Here is an 18,427-nt window from a genome sequence, read left to right as displayed (position 1 = left end):
ACTCTTCACAATTGCACCGGTACTTGCGCTTGATCAGGACGAAGTGCAGTGGCGGCGGACTTTCATCCAACCACTGGTGCTTGGAACAGCTGACGTCCTCTGACATTTTGACGGCTTTTTCTGCACTGGCATGCACGCTGTGGCTTCCAGCGCTCGACAGCACTCCAATGACCTTCCAATTTCTCCTCTTTGGCTTTTGTTGAAGGTAGTCGTGGACAGCGCGCATCACTTCCTGGTGACTTTGATGGCTACGTGGCGATTTCGGAAGCAGGAGGCCCTTGGAGAAGTCGAAGGGCATCTTGTCTTTACCCTCTAAGGGCACTTTGCCTATAACCTTGTACGACATTCTAAATTGCTGGGGTTCGTTGCCTGCAGGAGAACTTGGTTTGCTGCTGAGGTCTGAGTGTTGCTGGCGGAAGAAGGATCTTAAGGTAAGGGAGGGAAATCGTCTTGTAGGAGCAGTGGATGAGCGTGTTGACTTGGAATGGTCCTCTCGAGATACACATATCAGTAGTCTCTGCTCAGTGAGGGTGACTTTGCATCTTTCTCGCTGGAGGTGGCACTTCTCTGGATCCCAGACATCTCTCCAGAGATCCGGGGGAGACCTGCCCAACGACATCCTGATTGACTTGTGCGGCATGGTATTGATGCTGATATTGATGGAGAATGGACCGCAAGCAAAAGTGGAAAACTAGTGGTGAGAGCGAGTAGAGACCATACCTTCGGAATCGTGGAATTTGTATCGAGGGAAATGAACGTGATGAGAAGAAGCCATGGTCGTCTCGCGATGGCAACCGCGACAGTGCTTCCTTCCGTTACGACAGTGCTTCCGTACTCATATTCTCGAGCAAGAACCATCGGATGGGCTCGTCTTTCTGGCCGACTTACTATCCTGTCAACTGTAGTTCACCAGAGGTCGCCACAAACGGTCAAGCCGGCCACTTCATCTCTGTGAGGTTGAACAAGATGCGGATCATCAATATCCGGAGCTTCGACGTATACTGAGGCATTTTGGCTCATAGAAGCTTGGACAGATACAATGCCAGCCAGACGATTTTGCAGGCTGATTCTGGTACACCTAACAAGACCCTATAAAGCCTTCCAGTTAGGTTGTGCGTTCTGCTGACATGTGGCTGGCCGTAGACTTTACTACGGCGGATGATAGACACTAAGCATGAGGTCATTGTCGCTAACCAGATTTAGCCTAGTTCGAATCTCGACCTTATGAAGCTCAGCTTCGTGTTCATCCTCGTGTCGTTCAAGGCGTCAGCGCCCTTGATACGGACGATGCAGATGTACGGACTACGCATTTGCATCTTTGTCACTGCGGGGTTGGTCCATCACACCCCACAAGGGCGTTAGAGGCCCGTTCGAAAATGTCATGCCAATACCTCTACTCGAGGACCAAGGAGCGGCTGAGATGCCAAGGAGTCTTGTGAGGAGCACTTCCCCTGGCACTAGGCGGCTGATGATGGATCTGCACCGGGTACCCATCGTTTCACAAAGCCTGCTGTGCTGTTTCTCGAAACCATAGGCCTGGAAGTGCCAAAGTCGAAGGCTGGGCATGGCGCATCGGGCAGCTCCTGGCCTGTTGCCTGCGACATCACATCCATAATGCTTAGCAGCTTCGTTCCGCTTTCCTTGGCTGAGTTTCCAGCTTCAGCCTTACCCTCGCACACCAAATGCTGCCGCAGGGAAAGTGTCTCAAGGAAGACGATGCGCGTGACAGCGCCTTCTTGCGTGCTTAGGAACTCGACCGGGGAACTGCACGAAATTTGCAAGGCACACCGCCATTGGTGCGATCCGGAGCAGAACTGAGGCGAGTCCAAAGCACGAGACTGCCAGAACACGGCTTGAGCTGAGAGATGGAGGTGAGTCGCCAAGCTCTCCAGCAGTCTCTCAATCGTGATGGGCTCATGAAACTGGATGGCCCCGTATTGGCGGCGTTTACATGCTCAACATGATACCTGCAGGAAAGAGGGCTGAAGCTGGAAATTCTGGCTCAGTCTCAGCTATAAGAGTCGGGTTCGAGCAGGCTGTAACTTGACTCTCCTTCCTTTCGCAACTGTCCTGGTTTCAGCTTGCCATAGTAGAAACATTCCACCTTTGTCATTGTGGATATCGACAGCTCCAGCACTTGGTGCGGGACGGGAACAAAGGCAACGTCGATTGCTTCTGACATCTCATTGAGAACCTTCAAAGCCAAACCGACCATGGCTGCTCCAAGGGTGTTCAGCGTTCGGCCTGGCTCCAAGCAAGAAGCCATCCAACAGGCCCAGAAGGTCTTGGGTGACAATGCCATGGCGACATTGACCGCAGACCAACTCAAAACGAAGCCGGCCGAGCCTAAGGGCGCGCCTGAAGCCTCTGAGCTCTCCTACACGTGCATCACCGAGATCGATCCCGAGCAAGTTGCATCCATTGTCGTTGGATTGGACCGCACCATCCCTCGCTGGAAACCTGGGTCGGTCATCAACTACGCCACGTATGCAGACGGGTACCCGAACCCAGAAGACGCGGTCTACGCCGCCAATGCGCTCATTGAAGCAGCAGACTCGTGGAACGCAGTTGACTTCGGCGTCCAGTTCAAATGGGTGCCGAATCTGGAGGATGCCGCGTTTGTCCTCGCCTATGGAAAAGACAAGGGTAGCGTGTTGGCCAGCGCTTACTTCCCCAATGCGGAACCCCTGAACACCGTCTGGGTGTATAGCTTTGCCTTTGACAAGGAGCCTAGAGTCGGCAGGGATGGTGTGACCAAGTTCCAAAACTACAAGATCATGAAGAACGTCTTCCAGCACGAGTTGGGCCATGTGCTGGGCTTGCGACACGAGTTCGCCATCGAACGTGAGGGCCAGGGAGCTGTCCGACTGTTCTCAAAGGATCCAAACTCGGTCATGAGCTACTACTTCCCACCCGAGATCCAAGAATCAGACAAAAAGGACTTGAAGGCATTCTATGGCCTTCCACAGCTCGTGGACTTTGTTCCTGACAACTGATTTGGCACACTGCGAAGGTGCAGCAAGCAAGAGAGCGGGAATCTTCAGGCAGGACGAGAATGTCAGATCCAGAAGCTTTGGGATGTCACTCATTGGTATTTTCACCCATCATACCGTAGCAAACATAGCAGTTGCAGCAATTCTATCATTGGCCCTCCCATCATATAGCATTTCCAGACACCTACAACATGCTTACCGCCGCGTAATACGTCCAGCACGTCCCGACACCCTGAGGGTAGTGACCGAGGGCAGTGATAAAGTGGAGCATGTCAGAAAGGCGGCCGACTGGAAAGTTGGAGTAAAGCCGATAATTACCTACCTTTCATGTATTAAAATTTTCATAGAACCAGGGAGGGAGATCACCGCTCAGCCAAAGTAATTAGTTCCTGTACAGCAAGTGTGCATGTGAGGGAGAGAGAGAAGGATTAAGAGAGAAACGACGTCCGATTACAATGTCGCCGCCCGAAGGATCGAGCAGCAGCAAGAGTCTCCACGTCGCGTACTTGGGCCCCGAGGCTTCGTTCTCCCATCAAGCGGCCATCGGAGTCTTTCCACCATCAACAGACCAAGCAGTCACACTACATCCCCTGCCGTCCTTCTCGGCGATATTTTCTGCCATTCAAAACTCGTCGGGCCCCGGAGACGGCAAAGGATCAGAAGGACAGTCTCCAGCTCAATCCCGCTCGAGACCCGAACCCGAGGATTCAATACACTATGACTACGCTCTCGTGCCCATCGAAAACAGCACCAACGGCTCCGTCGTACAAGTCCTCGACCTGATCGCCCAGTGCGGGCCGGACGCCCCGGCGCTGTACCCAGACCTAGAAGTCTGCGCCGAGTACTATCTCCCCGTGCATCACTGTCTGTTTGTGTCACCTCGCGCTTCTTCGGAACACGCTCTGGTAAACAACACTGCCTCCGCGACGAGCCACGATGGTGGAGATCTTCAACTAAGACGAGCGATCCGCACGCTGTACACCCACCCGCAAGTCTGGGGCCAGTGCGCGCGCTTTTTGGCCAAGCACTTCTCCCCCAAGGACGTGGAGCGCATCGACGTCGGGAGCACTTCGGCGGCCGCCCAGCTGGTGGCCCGCGACGCCCATTCGGCCACGTCCGGCGGGCTCAACGCCGCGATCGCCTCGAAGCTGGCCGGCGAGAGGCACGCGCTGGTCTGTCTGGCCGAGAACATCGAGGACGAGCCGGGGCGGAACACGACGCGGTTCGTCGTCGTGCGGAACAGGCGTGCGCGGCCCGGCCGACGGTCTAGAGACATCGACGACGACGACACCGACAACGACACTGTCGACTTCGAGACGACGAAGCTGGTGGCAACGGAGGGCCGCCAAAGCCAGAAGCAGAGGCCCAGACGATATAAATCGCTGATCACGTTCACGATCCCGCATACCAAGCCCGGCGCGTTGGCCGATGCGCTGGCCGTGTTCAAGAACTGCGGATTCAATCTCACGAGCATTGACACGCGGCCGTCGCGGAAACGGAACTGGCAGTATGTGTTTTTCGTCGAGTGCGAGGACGCGTCCGCCCCTGCGGCAGGTACGGAGGGAGAGGATAAAGTCATGGAGATGCTGGACGAGTTGTGCAAGTTTACAGAGAGCTTGCGATATCTAGGGAGATTCGTAGATCGCCTACCCGAGCAAGATGGTGACGGCAGGGACGGTTGAGAAGATACTGAAATGCTCATCCAGGTTGACCATCAAGGAGTGACTATCTGAAAACTGCTTAAGCAAACATACATGGCCTTGCGTGGTTGCGTTTTGCCGACAGAGGCGGACTGGCCTTGGCTTTGTGAGAAGTGTAACCAGCTCAAAGCCTCTGAGCCAGTGCTACCGCTCGAGCTGTCCTCCAACAGACAAGAGCCATACTGACGAACCAAAAGTAAACGAAGTTGAGCTTGACGTTGAAGAGAGAGACCAGCTCGGTGGAAAACAAAACTAGATTTGATCATGTTGGACAGCCTCGATGCGGCGAAGCTTTAGACTTGGACGACGGCGATCTTGAAGACCGTCTACCTATTTGGGAGACTAAAAGGTGTCGGTTCTGTGTCGATTCGCAATATCGCTCGTTCGCATGGTACGATAAGTCGGTCTTACATTAGACCCCAGAACTGGGCGCCCGCAAGCTGACCGAATACTCGTTTAGTTGTTGGTGGGCTTGCGGACGACCCAGACTGCAAGGCCCAAACGCCGTCGCTGATTCAGACCATGATCATGTTACGCAAATTGGTGCGTCCTGCAGGCAGAAAATGTTAGTTGCCGCTCCAGTGCTGCCGAACGAATCTGGGGTCAAACCTACCATGACGAAGGTCGAGTTCTTGCCTTGCTGGCGGCTTCATTGCTCGCTCAGCATTGTGAAGGGCACCGTCCCTCGTGCCCAACCTGCCAAATTGCTTGAGGAGATGTGGCTTGGCCTTTCTGTCCACATTATTGGCATATGTCCCTTGCGTTGGTGGCTGGGACTGGGGTGCGTCACTTGGACGCCGAGTAGAGCGCGGAGTTGCATTCGAGCTGCAGTCGAGAGCTTCGACTTCTTGTCGCTTGTTGTTTGTAGATGAAAGCTCCTCGCACTCTACTGCGAGGTCGGTGGATTGTCAATCATCATAGAATTCGTCCTCGTCGTCAACGTCAGCTAACTGCTCGAAGTTGACCTTGTACCGCAAGATGGCGCCGATACCACCGAAGCCTTTCACGAATTGGTTGCCTTCGCTGGATCGGTCCGAAACGAATTCCAGCGTGGCGCCAAAATCCTTGTACTTCTCAGCGAGCCATTCGAGGAATGACCCTTGATCGACCACTTCCATTTCTTGACCAGTCTCTTTATCCATGAACTCCTCACGATTCTGCTCCTGAGCCTTTGTGGTGTGCAAAATCTTCTCGGACCCATCCGAAGCCTTCAGCACCCACCGGGTCACGTCGAGGTTCTCATAGACAATCAGTGTCTCACAAGCACCCAGTTCCAGTGCCTTCAAGGTATCTTCGACACCGTAGCAGACGCGACCGCTATCCTGACTAATCTCCTCGAAGTACTTGCCGATGAGCTTTTTCTCTTGAATGAACTTGACATTACCAAGAGTTTCGGATGAGAGATCAATGGCCTGGTTGAATCCGTTCTCTCCACCGTATGAGACATCCACGACCTTGATGACCTTGCTTTGCAGACGAGCGTCAAACATGTCGGATTGATTCAGGTCGTTCTTGAAGTCTGCCGAACCAGCCAGAACAATGCCGGCGACATTGACCTTGTCGTTCGTGATGAAGTTCTGGACAGCCAATTCTGCGACTTTGCGAACATAGTTGTGCCGCTTCTCTTCTCTTAGACGGGCGAAACGCAGAGCCGACTGACCACCGCGACCGTGTTTCTTAGGCAGATCCACAGAGAATTTGTGCACGACTTCTCTTGTGTTGCCGCTGAGCGTCCCAAAGAGGGCACCGTTGCCGTCCATGACGATAAAGCCGAATTTCTGGTCAGACTCAAGGAGTTCGCTCAAGGCTTCGGTGTGGAATTTGTTGTCACAGAGGTACAACGAGGTATTGATGGGCTTGAAGGGTTCGAAATCGATGTTGATCTTCCTTTCTTTTCCTTCCGAGGTAATGATTTCACCACAGTAGACGACCAAGCCATTTGGAGGGACCTTGGAGTAGAGCTTGAGGCGCTGCTGGGTGGAAGTGATCGCCGAGAGGACTGACAGACGGTTGACCCGAGACTTGATGTTGGAGGCGGTACCAAATTCTTCAGCCAACATTTTTGCCGCACGAGAGACCTGGTCCTTTGGCGCTGCAGCTGGGTTAGCAGATAGGCCGAAACAAACGGCTGCGGGAAATGTTGCTTACGGATGATGAGGGAGATCATGGAGGTGCCATTGCCTCTGGCTGCCTCGAGACGCTTGATCAGTTTTTTGACCTTCCAGATCTCAATATTCTTTTCTGCCTCGTTGGGCTGAGGGGCAGACATGTTTGCGGTAAAAGGCCCACCAAAAGCAGCCTGCTGGTGAACGGAAAGTGATCAAAATCCAAAGCCGACGAGGAGGAAGGGCGAGAGGGGTAAAAGAGCGTTGAGAAGACGGGAATCTATGGAGGGCGGTGAAATTCAAGGTGACGTTCGAGTAAGAGTCAAATCGTGGACACGCTCAAGTGGGTTGAGTGGAAATGCGAGCGGGTTGTGAAATGCGCCTGATTGACTCGCCAGTCACCGTCCATTCACAACCATGTCACGTTTCTCTCGCGCCGTTATCAATTCTGCGAAGCCCGCAGAAATTTCCCCGCCGCCACTCGCTCTTGGACATGGCAATGACATGCGACCTGGTTATCGTCGGCAAGCCTGCGCTCACTAGTCTGTTAGATTTCCGGGAGATGAATCCATATCTGCTTCATCCAAATTTTCTCTTCTGCTGCTTTGAATCCTCCTTTCCTTAGTCCATGTTTCTGCGTTGGCACGAGCTGCGGCGGTTTCCTGGGACGGTGCTCATTCTCCTTGTGTTCTGTATAGCATAGCTCTCCGCAGGTGGACGTTTCCTCAAGAGCTCAACCACCCACGAGCTACGTCACTTGTATATCTCCTACTTCCTCTAGGTGCCCAGCATGAGCCAGCGCAACAAGCAAGCTCCTTCCACCTGGGATGCGTACGAGCGTGGACGAGCCTCCTCCTTTGGCTCTCTCGAATCAGTGCCGGAAAACGAACAGCAGAACCTGCTGTCCTCATCCACGCCAGCAGCGCACCACATCCCGCCCATACATGGAGATGAAGAAGATGGAGGGCCCTTGCGGCGGAGGTCTTCGTTTGGCAAGAGATTCGACAGCATTCGGCACATGGGCGGACCCAACAGTATCGACAATTTCGCAAGGTCACTGCAAAGAGCTGCGGGGTTTCGTGAGATCACGCCTGTCAGGAGGAACTCGGTCACACTGTCGGAGTCAGAGCAAGAGCCTGGGCCGGCACGGTCGAGCCCCGAGCAAAGTACCACAGGCCACAACAGGTCGCTGTTGAGACAACAGTTACGAGACTATCGCTTTCAGGACACGAATGAGTCCGCCGTGCACGATGATCGACCGACAGAGGTAGAAGAGCCTACCGAAGAGTCCTCTCTGCTGCCGATGGCTAGCCGACAGACATTGAAGTCCACAACCGGCTCGATTGTTCCAGGCTCACTGCTACCCAGCGCGTTGGGGACCAGCTATGGCAGTATTTCTTCCAGACTCACCGCCGCCGCCCGGCAAAGAGCATCGATCCTGATAATGGAGCAAGAAGAAGCCAGTAGACGGGCAAGAGAGGAACCCGAGGAGTTCAAGGAGGAACCTCCACGACAGATCGAGCGAGAGGTACGCCCGGACGGAGAAGTCATCGACCGGACTGTTGGCGAGTCTACTGTGCCCATGACCATCTTCAACTCCACCAACGTCCTTATTGGAGTTGGGATTCTGGCCCTCCCGCTCGGTATCAGATATTCGGGATGGGTCATAGGTCTTGCCTTCTTGACTCTGGCCGCTTTCGGAACGTCCTACACTGCCAAGCTACTGGCGAAATGCCTCGACACGAATACCGGCTCGACAACCTATGGAGACATTGCCTTTCTAGCCTTTGATGCTTGGGGAAGAAATTTCGTCGAGACTCTGTTCATCCTGGAGCTGACAGCGGCCAACGTCGCCCTGATCATCCTCTTCGCTGACAGTATGAATTCACTCATACCTGCTGTCGGTGTGACTGAATGGAAGGCTATCGTTGCGATAGGCCTGATCCCGCTGAACTTTGTCCCCTTCAAGACACTGAGTGTCAGCAGCGTTATTGGCATTTTCTCGTGTCTAGGAATTGTGGCTATAGTCTTTGCTGACGGCCTCATCAAGCCTCGAGCCCCCGGCTCTCTGCGGGATGTGGCCAAAACATATGCTTTTCCCGAAGAATGGAGGACCGTCCCGCTGAGTCTCGGTCTCTTCATGGCACCATGGGGTGGCCACAGTGTGTTCCCTGCCATCTACAAGGACATGCGTCATCCGCAGAAATACGGTCGCGCCCTGAAGTACACTTACATCTTCACCTATGGCCTTGATTTGTCCATGGCGGTGTTAGGCTACCTCATGTTCGGCGATAATGTACGTGACGAAGTGACCGCCAACATCCTGCGCTCGACAGCCTATCCCCACGCCCTATCCGTCATCATCGTTGTTCTCATCGCCATCATCCCCATCACGAAGATCCCTCTCTCTAACCGTCCAATGACGGATACCGTCAACAAGAAGTTCTACCTTGATCTCCGCCAGATGGACCCCAAGGCACGCATGCATAGTGAGAGATCATGGAAACACCGCCTAGCTCGTGGCTCCATCGCCGTCCTGGCCAACCTCATCCAACTCGGAATCTCAATTGGGTTCCCCGACTTTGACAGTATAATGGCACTTATGGGATCGGCTCTGTGTTTCACCATTTGCATCATCCTCCCTGTAAGCTTTTATTTGAGGATTTTCAGCTCCGAGGGCAAGGAGATCTCTCTGATGGAACGGATCATCGATTGGGGACTGCTGCTAGTTTGCGGTTCGCTGGCTGTGTTGGGAACTGTGTTTGCTATCTTGCCCAAGGATAAGATCGGGGCGGCGGGATGAAGTGGGGAGTGCGAGGCTGTCTGAAGAAGTGAATGAAGATATCTGTAAGAATGAGCTAATAGTCAAGCCAGAAGTGAGTGACATTGCGGGTACATATTGCATAATAACATGGACATACCTGACCAGGGCATGCAGTTCCTTGTGCGGTGATGACCTCTCAGAGCCATGAAAGTGATTTCAAGGCCGAGCATCCACCTATACAACCTTCATTACCCCTTTTATCATTTTCGTCTTCCCAATCTCTATACACAATCACATCTTGAAATGTAAGACGGTATGGTGTAGCCGGCTCAGCACATCCTCACAAAAGCATCGTCGCCTCTGGGAAGCCCTCAGCCACAACACCTCCAGCAATGGAGCTGCTGTTGGTCGCGAAGAACAGTGCCGCCAAGTAGAGAGGGAAGTCCTTGGTTCGAACCCAAGTGCCGCCAAGAGTTGGCTGTTCTTTTTGTTTGTGCAGTTTCCACGAGGCCTGTTCGTCAAGATGGCGAGAAACTCGAACTGTGGGTTCAAGTTGCTATTTGGCAGCGAAGATCAGGCGAGTCGTGCGGGCGGCGATAACAATGCTCTAGCCGTATGCATTGCCGGCCTGACGGTCCTGTCCGTTTCCGACGAAACACAAACAAACATCGTGGTTGATACGTTGTCCCAGCACTGGCCGTCATAAAGGCAGGGCACATATGAGCCCAAGCCCTGTCCGACGTACCTACCTGTCTTATGATCAACTCCCCGACCCTCCCATGGCAAAGCCCCCAGGATTGTCCCTCAGAAACTGCACCTCCTCCGGTGTACTCGGCCGACCCAGGACCTCGTTCCTGCTCGGGAATCGGCCGAACCGCATGATCACGTCCCGATGGGCCTTTGCGAAATTCAGTGATGCCGTCACGAATTTCGTCACCTCCTCCCGTTCGGTGGCGCTCAACTTCGTGTTGGCGAGGCAGCGTGCAGCCAACAGCTCAAACAGACTGATCCCTGCGATCTGGTGGATCAGGCTCTCCGCGTGCATAAGGGGCATGTAGAAGAACAGGGTCTGCAACTCGGTCAGGTCCGGCGAGTGGTCGGATTCCCGGGCGACACTTTGGATTGCGACGTCCACGGCCTTGGCGTCCGACGAGTACGAGAGGTGCGAACCACGGTAGATGTTCCTGGGAAACTGGTCCAGGAGGATGATCAGCGCGAGGGAACCTAAAGGGGTAGTCGTCCAGTTGTCGAGACTGTCGTTACGCGCCTGTTGAACCAGTGGTTCGAAATTCGTGCGGATCTCCTCGTCGACTTGGTCGCGGTTCGGTGGCCGGAACCATTTCTCAGTTATGCTGGCGCCGGGACTCGAGGGCGTGAACCAGTACTCCAGGATGTGCGTGATGTAGGTTTGGTGCGCGTGTGAGATCTGTGGTGTTGCTGCGGCCATGTCGACTGAGGTGGTCGCGTCGGTGGAGTAGTAGAACACGGGCGAGATGTACGACTGGAAGGCCGACTGGACTTGGAGCAGCTTTGAAGGTCGCAGACTTAGCCTGTGCCTTGCAGAGGATGCAGACATACGCGTCGCCGTTGAAGGAAGATGCAGATGAGGGCGTACCCTTGTTAAGGCCTGGTCGAGGGCGGCCTTCATCCTTGAAAAATCTCCAGCTTGTTTTCACCTCCACGAGGACTCTCTGACTAGATCAAATAGTACGAGTTGCGCGTCGTGCTTCACTCCTTTTGATATATCGGAGAGCACTGTTCCGAGGCAAAGCTTCCATTTGTAAGTGAAGCTGTACGATTGATGGAACGCGGCTCGACGGTCACGACAGTGACCGAGTCCGGAAGAAAACTGTGCCGGTACCGAATGTGATCATGACGTCATCTGCTCCTCGCTTCACTTGACTATTTTGGTGCGCCGGGGTCAAATGAAGTTTGGTCTTTTGAACTGTGCGACCTGCTTGGGCCGCAAAAGGTGGTGACAGAACACCGAGAAGTGCTAGAGAAGTAAGTCCAACATGTTTTCTCATCATGCTATGCTCCCAGAGCATCGGGTTTCGACTTTCTCATGCCTGAGCCGCAGGGAGTAACCGACGCCCAAGGACCTAATGAGGATCAGAATACGTTGACCGATACCATCAACGCGACCGCCGGTCTTCCTCTCCGCAAGAGTTGCGAATTAGCAGAGCTGAAAGCATTGAATCAACTTCCTGGTGAAGAGACGTTTTGAGAGATACGATGGAGATATTGGATTCGAACGTATCTTGGAACCACTGACAGATACTTACGGGCCACAGGCTCTCGAAATGCAAATACAGCACAACCCCTTCCACTCCAAAGGGTACATGCATGGATGCCTCGCCGATACAACGATTCCGCTGCCGCGATCTCGTGGGAAAACTTAGTCTGGGCGCTTACGAATGATTCCGAATCCCTCTTCCATCTTGGCCTGCAACCAAGCTGTCTCGACGTTCAACCCCCGTGGTCCCCTTGATGTAGCGGGATCTTTCTGTCCCGAACGCCTGATACAACACGATGACGACGCATCAAACACAGTCTCACTCGGCGCGGCATCACATGTTCTAACTCTTTTTGGTATGGAGAGCCAGGTAGTCAGCCTCCCTTGCCAGGCTGGATCTTGAGCCCAGGGCTGTAAGGCACAATGAAGGCACGAATGCGAGAACCAGAACCACACATCCATTTCATCCATCATGACCAAGGCTCGCAAAGACGCGCACGCACTTCCCATCCCATTCCATCCGTATTTCGTGATTTCTCGGAAATCAAGACGTCGTGGCAAGTGTACAGAATCAAGCAAGTGCTACGATGAAACAATGTCGGCCGTTGCGCGTAGTTGGTTGGATTGGTAGATATGTTCAGGTACAAGGTAAGCAGTGTGATTTTGTGGTAACGACCGTGGAGAAGTACAATCAACGACAATGCTTGGTGATTTCTGTTCTGCAATACTCCCTCGGCGCGGCCCCTGAGCTATCAGCAGCAGTGTCGGGACACTTTCTGAGCGGAACAAGACAAGGTCCAAATCACATCAAATCCCGAACTCCGACGCTTATGCAAACAACAAACATCAGGTCGCTGCCATCTATATCTCTCTATAGTCCTGGGACATTTTTCTCGGACACGACTTCTTGTATATTCGTGTACAGTTTAACCTGGCTGAGACCTACACGGCGCGTACGGCTCACAAGTTGATGTCATGAAGCCAAACCGGCTGCTCGACGCGGTGGGAGAAGCGACTGGCCGCGAGGATCTCGACCATCTGCTGCTCGCTGACGACGAGCTCCTGCTTGGGCAAGAACCATCGGAGACCTTCGCTGCAGGGGGGCGTGGTCAGGCTGCCCTTGTAGGTCCAGAACTCCTCGACACCGCCGACTTCATCGATGGCAAGGCGCAGATCGACCTCCAGGCCCTCGAGCTGGGCGGTGTCGTTGTAGTGGATCATCGGGCCGAGCTGCTTGATAAAGGCGGATTCTTGCTGGCCGACAGCGAGTCGAATACCGATAACAGCGGCCTCATGCTCCTCCGCGGTGACATGGACCATGTGGATCTCGGCGCGGCTGCGCTTGCCGTCGATGAGGTGCTCAGACGGGGCATGGATGTGCCAGCCGATGTTGAAGACTTCCTCGCCGTCGAACTTGAAGCTAGGGAGACCCTTGACATCGCCTTCCGGGTGGTGAGGTGTCCAGGCCGGGGCAAATTGCCAGTTGAAGAAGTTACCCGGGATCTTGACGGACTTGTAGCCCTCGAAGTCCGGCTTGTGGTGGATGGAAAGATCTTGTTGAGCGATGTTGATGGGCGACTGATGCGTTCCAGATTGGCACAAATGGTATTCTGCTCGCGCGTCAGCATGATCTATATCGGTGTCGAAGCATTCCACGACATACCAGGTTTAATGGTCGCCCAGTCTGCAGAGACGTCATAGTTCCAGTCTTTGGGCTCCCGGCCTTTATCGACTCGGACTTGTCTTCGTCCCAGGTGAGGATGTGATTGGTAGTTGTCGTGCTTCGGGCAGCTCCAGGCTGTCGAGAAGAGAGCAGAAAGGAGAAAGAGCGAGGTAAGCATTGTCAAAAGAAGGTGTAGATGCGGCTCGCTAAGACTTGGAACGACTGATGTCGAGTGATGGACGAAAGGGAAAGTGAAAGAATGATGGTGGACAAATATAGCTGTGGGAAGGAAAGGCGCACTATACTGAAGGAAAGTTGGTGGTCTGATATGTCGCTCGCTCTTCGTGGGCGGGGGAGCCGGCACCTTTATGTTAGCATCGAAGAGGAAGTGTCGGCGGGAGTTCAATCTCTCACAGCCGACTCGCTGAGGGCAGGAGGGAGATGCCAAGTCGTCGCTTGTTCCAGTCCTGAGATGCTTCAGCCCTGCTGAAACGCATGGCAAATACTGGTTTGCCTGCAGCGCTTGGGAACACCGATGTCCCTCCTAGTGTAGGATGACAACAATAGTAGAGTTTGACTCGCCGTCAAGGAACCCAGGCGCACTGCACCGCCAGAGCCCCGAGACGTCATGCATACGGGGTGTTCGCGGCCTGACGGATCACAGCTTACAGCTCAGCTCACAAGCCCACAGCCTTCCGGTGCAGGACCTCCGGGGAAAAGGGACGACCAAATTATTGACCGTACCAACGGCTCGGAGCAAGGGCAATGGCGTTCGACGACAAGGCGAGCAAGCCCATGCAAAGATCGGAAAAGCATGCGAAGCCTGCCTGGCACCTCCCTGGGCGCCCAGCGATATCTGACAGCCAAGTCGACCGGAATGCTCCGCTGGGCCTGGACGGGAATAGCGCCAGCTCCAAATAGGCCTCGCGAGGGCCTCCCAGCGGACGCGTGGCTGGCAGCCGTTGCAACGGGATCTGCAGCTGGCGGAGAAAGGGGACGCTTCCAAGAAATCTCCCAAGACTCCCTAGCAGTGGGCGTCGGGGCGTGATTGGGGGTGAGCGACCGCTCTTGGCTGCACGAGACGCCCGAAGGGCCTAGACTCTCTCTCTCGCTGCCAGTGACAAGCCCCCGACCATCAGCTTTGCCCAGCGTCTCTCGCGGTCGGACCTGAGTGTGTTTCTGACAGAGATGAAGCAATTGCCCAGCAAAGGAGGTGCTCGGCGGGTGCTGCATCCATACAGTCGCCGAGATTCATTGTCTTGCTGTTTCGCACCCCGAGGGAAGCTACAATGTGCAATTACCCAGGACGTACCAGTACTCGTAGGCGGGTCGAGACTCGAGCCCCGAGACGCGAGACTCGCGGAGCCGGTGTGAAAGGGATCATATTCCGAGATCTGAAGAGGTTGGAAAACTTCCGAGCTCCCCAACGGCCTGTGTCGATCTTCAATAGTCGGACCTGAAGTGCTTTGCAAATGCGGCAAGCCGATTTCGCTATAACCATGAGCCATGCCCGTTGCGTAGGACTAGCAGCGACGATACGGTCGCCGGCTTTGTGGATGCGACCCCGCCAAAATAGAAGCCGGCCTTCTCCTAATGCCATGCCACCGAGTAAAGGGTACGTGCTGTGTACTTAATGCGTATGCCCAGCACTCCGTACAGTAGCCGTCATCCTCCTCGGAGTCTTGGATGGCCTGGCATTTTTGCTCAGCTCTTCGATACTCGATGCTCTCCTTCACAAATGAACGGCTGACGCCACGACGGCCGTGGCTGTGCCTGCCCGCCTTTTTCTTTGGCGGATCCTGTATCTATTCACAGGCCTTTACCGGAGTCGCTTGCGGGGTCGGTGGAGGGAGGTACGGTAGGATTCGCTGTGCGAAGGCAGCTCCGGCGTCGGGGTTGCGGCGGCAGGATTCCCAGAATTAGGTAAGTCTTGAGAGCAGCGATTGAGGCCAAAATATCAAGAATTTGTCAGCTGTCGGTCAAATACGCCCCATGCGAAGAATGCATGTACCCAGTACTGTGTGTTTTACACTCTCGGCTTGGAAGGTCACGGTGAGATGTTGAGGACCAAGCCCGGCTGCCCAGGCGGGAGGAATGTCACGAGGCTGGGTTCGAGCCTTGTCCAGCCCAGCTGTGAAGCATGGCACTTGAGAGCGACCGAGACAGTTTGGGCAAAGGGGACGCGTGGGGACGTAAGTATGGAGCATAGAGTTACTCCGTACTGCAAGGACACTGGGCAGCGCCATCTTCGCATCACTCGGTCAATGGCATGCCATGGACGACTGCGGGTCTCTCAGACTCTCCCAAGAGTAAGCAGGAAGCAGGAAGCATCCCTCTGGATTCTGCGCATCTTGTTTCGCCCGCCTTCGCGTGCTTTACCAGATCGCCAAGCACCACAGCCAGCTTGTTGACGTCTGCTACGGCGTCGGGGTCTTGGTCCACCGGTCCACGATGTGAGCGTAGGCTTCCACTGTCTGTGAACACATCGCCGCGGACTCTGCTGTGTGCTTGCCTGCTTCTGAAGGACATTGACTCTTACGCCCAAATTGCAGATTGTCTGAGATCATTGGCAGCCCGTGGAGGAGACTTCCTGGTGGAAGATCTGAATCGGTGCGCTTCGAACGATACTGTATCTGAGAGAATCATTACGAAGTCGTTCAGACCAGCACAGTGTTTCCTTGACAAACTCTGCTAAACTCGAGGGGATTTTGACGGTGGACGCCTTTGCATGATGGCAATGCACTAGACTCTGAACATTCTTGTTGGCGTCTACCAGGGCGTGGTCTTTTCATCTTGCTACCGGGGCCGACAACTCTACTGCAGAGAGGGACTCGAAGTATCGCGCTGTCCAAAGGTCGCGATGTTCAAGAGTAAAAAAGTTGTTCGGAACCCACGTCCGACTCATCCCGGGCATCACAACATGCCGCTTTCATAGAGCACACACGGGCTGTGTTGATCTGTGTTACCGTGTGCGTTGTTCCGTCTGGGCTACAACTACTGCAAAATCGCTAGTCCGGGCGAACTAGTGTTACGAGGTATCAGTCTATCGATCAACCGCTCAAATTTGCACCCAAAGATGGTATATTCCAAGCCTGCTTGTTGGCTACCTCGACTTCTACTGTGTCCCTGACGGCATCTCGAAGAGCCCTGAGGAATGTTGATGCCATAACTGTCAAGCACCCTTCTGGCCACTGGGAATCTGCTGGTCGTGACAGTGTGCCGGCGCCAGCTAAAGGAGGGATGCTGGAACGAAATAAACACATATTGCTCTCCCACATTCCTCCCGAGGTGCTGGCTATAGGATCCTGTGTGCAAATTTTATGCCGCCCCACCGCTGCCCGGGGCAGCTCCATCGGTGAAAATATACTTCACGTGGTACCTTCTGTTGCTGTCTGCCGCCCCAAACGACTTGTCGAAAGGCTGATCATTTCCACGGTACACTTGCTGCCAATGTGCCGTCATAGGGTCCTTCCACGCGGCACTAGGGATCAGTGTACCGGCGTAGGTGCCCGGGATCTGAGCGCCGAAAGTCGAGGAAGTGCTCCCAGTCGGGATGAAGAACAGCAGATGCCGATTGTAGTCAGCTGTTGGCTTGTTCCCAAGTGCAGCAGCTCCCTGGGCATATCCAAAGGGTACGGCTAGAAAGCCCACGTCAAATGTCTTTTCTTGAAAAGGTGCTTTCCCAAGTGTAGAACGTACTTTTGTAATTGACTTTCGTCTGGGTCTCAAAGCTGGCAAGGCCAGGGAGAAGTTCACCATACGACTGCGTTGGAAACGTTGACTTGTTCATTGTCTTAGAGTCCCAGGGGTAGCACCGAATGACGGCTAAACCTTTCGAGGCGCCGCCCTCTTTGACTTCGCAGAGAAAGTAGGCTGAGTGCGACATGATATTTTGCGTTCGAATTCTCTTAGTGCGGGAACAAACAGGACTCTCAATGATTCGGTGCACAGCGATGGATTATCGTCCTCAAGAAGGGTGGACCCTGGCCGACCTCGTCAATTTTATACTCGAATTCGTTCTCAATGAGGCGCAGAGACCCAAGCTGAAGGCTGAAGCGTGCTGAACAGCTGGCTTTGTCAGAGAGCATCATGCATATGCGCCTTTTCAGCTTCACTGTTGATGGTGGTCGTTTTCAGCAGTCTCAGTGGCAGCCACGATGTCTGTAACGCCATCGAAAGATAGTCATGTCGCATGTCAAGTATGGCTTGTTTGGCCTCAAGTGACCACTTCTGAAGGTCGCTTTCTCAGACTTCCGCCGATTTGGAACGGAAGCTGGGGAGCTTGCAGCTCAATGGCTGTAGATTTGCAAACGCTACCTCATGGTTGAGCATGTTTCCATGCTACACGAAGTCTCAACTTCACCTCGAGAAGGCTAGGAATGGTCGAGGCCCGACTCCGCCTGTAATGGTACAAGGGTTCACAAGAGACAGTGGCCAGCGAAGGCTTGAGAAAAGAAGAATCTACGTTGAGCAAGTTGCTTACTCGTCTCTTCCTGCAAAGGCAGGAACAAAGTTGAGGCTTGATCGACGCGAGCTGAAAGCAGGAGTAAAGATGTGGCGCCGAAAGCTGATGTCGGTCGGGACCGATCTGAGAAGCTTGATTTGGACTCACCATAGGATGCGGGGAATTTCTACCAAGGCACGAAAGGGTCGTGTAACCCGAGTCCTGCTTGGCGAACCACCGTGCGTAAGGCTTTTCGCGGACATGACAAGACACAGTACTTTGGCCAATCGCCCGGGACACAGCCCGCGGCGTCGTTTGAATGACCGTCTCCCCGTTCTGGATGACAGTATAGACGAGATCCGGGGTTTGGCGTTGCTTGCGCTCAGCTGAACCCTCGGATGTCCTTTGTGAATGGCAGATCAAGTCACAGTGTCGGGGTTTGACACGTGGTGGCGTGTCTGGAACGATCTCTTCAACCACAATCTCTGTCCCTCAGCCAGCCACCCTCAAGTTTTGTTGCTG

General features: G+C 54.1%; 7 protein-coding genes and 1 pseudogene across 8 annotated transcripts; 4 read left to right on the top strand and 4 right to left on the bottom strand.

The window, feature by feature from the left end:
• Nucleotides 1-2,213: 2,213 nt before the first annotated feature.
• Nucleotides 2,214-2,996, top strand: G647_04747 (uncharacterized protein; the record flags this gene model as incomplete). Its single annotated transcript, XM_008729085.1, has 1 exon — nucleotides 2,214-2,996. One exon carries the CDS (start codon nucleotides 2,214-2,216, stop codon nucleotides 2,994-2,996), a length of 783 nt encoding a protein of 260 aa, XP_008727307.1.
• A 452-nt stretch (nucleotides 2,997-3,448) lies between these two features.
• On the top strand, nucleotides 3,449-4,675 carry G647_04746 (uncharacterized protein; the record flags this gene model as incomplete). Its single annotated transcript, XM_008729084.1, has 1 exon — nucleotides 3,449-4,675. The coding sequence occupies one exon, from the start codon at nucleotides 3,449-3,451 to the stop codon at nucleotides 4,673-4,675; it is 1,227 nt and encodes a 408-aa protein (XP_008727306.1).
• A 926-nt stretch (nucleotides 4,676-5,601) lies between these two features.
• Nucleotides 5,602-6,962, bottom strand: G647_04745 (eukaryotic peptide chain release factor subunit 1; the record flags this gene model as incomplete). The annotated part of the gene is made up of 2 exons (XM_008729083.1): nucleotides 5,602-6,785; nucleotides 6,842-6,962. 2 exons carry the CDS (start codon nucleotides 6,960-6,962, stop codon nucleotides 5,602-5,604), a joined length of 1,305 nt encoding a protein of 434 aa, XP_008727305.1.
• Nucleotides 6,963-7,588: 626 nt separating this feature from the next.
• G647_04744 (uncharacterized protein) lies at nucleotides 7,589-9,601 on the top strand (the record flags this gene model as incomplete). The annotated part of the gene is made up of 1 exon (XM_008729082.1): nucleotides 7,589-9,601. The coding sequence occupies one exon, from the start codon at nucleotides 7,589-7,591 to the stop codon at nucleotides 9,599-9,601; it is 2,013 nt and encodes a 670-aa protein (XP_008727304.1).
• Nucleotides 9,602-9,871: 270 nt separating this feature from the next.
• On the top strand, nucleotides 9,872-10,032 carry G647_04743 (annotated as a pseudogene). The gene has a single exon. The product of its transcript is annotated as a tRNA-OTHER (tRNA).
• Nucleotides 10,033-10,322: 290 nt separating this feature from the next.
• G647_04742 (uncharacterized protein) lies at nucleotides 10,323-11,009 on the bottom strand (the record flags this gene model as incomplete). The annotated part of the gene is made up of 1 exon (XM_008729081.1): nucleotides 10,323-11,009. The coding sequence occupies one exon, from the start codon at nucleotides 11,007-11,009 to the stop codon at nucleotides 10,323-10,325; it is 687 nt and encodes a 228-aa protein (XP_008727303.1).
• Nucleotides 11,010-12,758: 1,749 nt separating this feature from the next.
• On the bottom strand, nucleotides 12,759-13,639 carry G647_04741 (uncharacterized protein; the record flags this gene model as incomplete). Its single annotated transcript, XM_008729080.1, has 2 exons — nucleotides 12,759-13,408; nucleotides 13,462-13,639. The coding sequence occupies 2 exons, from the start codon at nucleotides 13,637-13,639 to the stop codon at nucleotides 12,759-12,761; spliced, it is 828 nt and encodes a 275-aa protein (XP_008727302.1).
• Nucleotides 13,640-16,779: 3,140 nt separating this feature from the next.
• G647_04740 (uncharacterized protein) lies at nucleotides 16,780-17,347 on the bottom strand (the record flags this gene model as incomplete). Its single annotated transcript, XM_008729079.1, has 2 exons — nucleotides 16,780-17,099; nucleotides 17,161-17,347. The coding sequence occupies 2 exons, from the start codon at nucleotides 17,345-17,347 to the stop codon at nucleotides 16,780-16,782; spliced, it is 507 nt and encodes a 168-aa protein (XP_008727301.1).
• Between the last annotated feature and the right edge of the window lie 1,080 nt (nucleotides 17,348-18,427).

The sequence above is a fragment of the Cladophialophora carrionii genome (genome assembly GCF_000365165.1).
Source record: "Cladophialophora carrionii CBS 160.54 unplaced genomic scaffold supercont1.4, whole genome shotgun sequence".
NCBI lineage: Eukaryota > Fungi > Ascomycota > Eurotiomycetes > Chaetothyriales > Herpotrichiellaceae > Cladophialophora > Cladophialophora carrionii.
The sequence above is the reverse complement of the archived record's forward strand: the minus strand, read 5'-3'. Positions and strand labels throughout refer to the sequence as shown.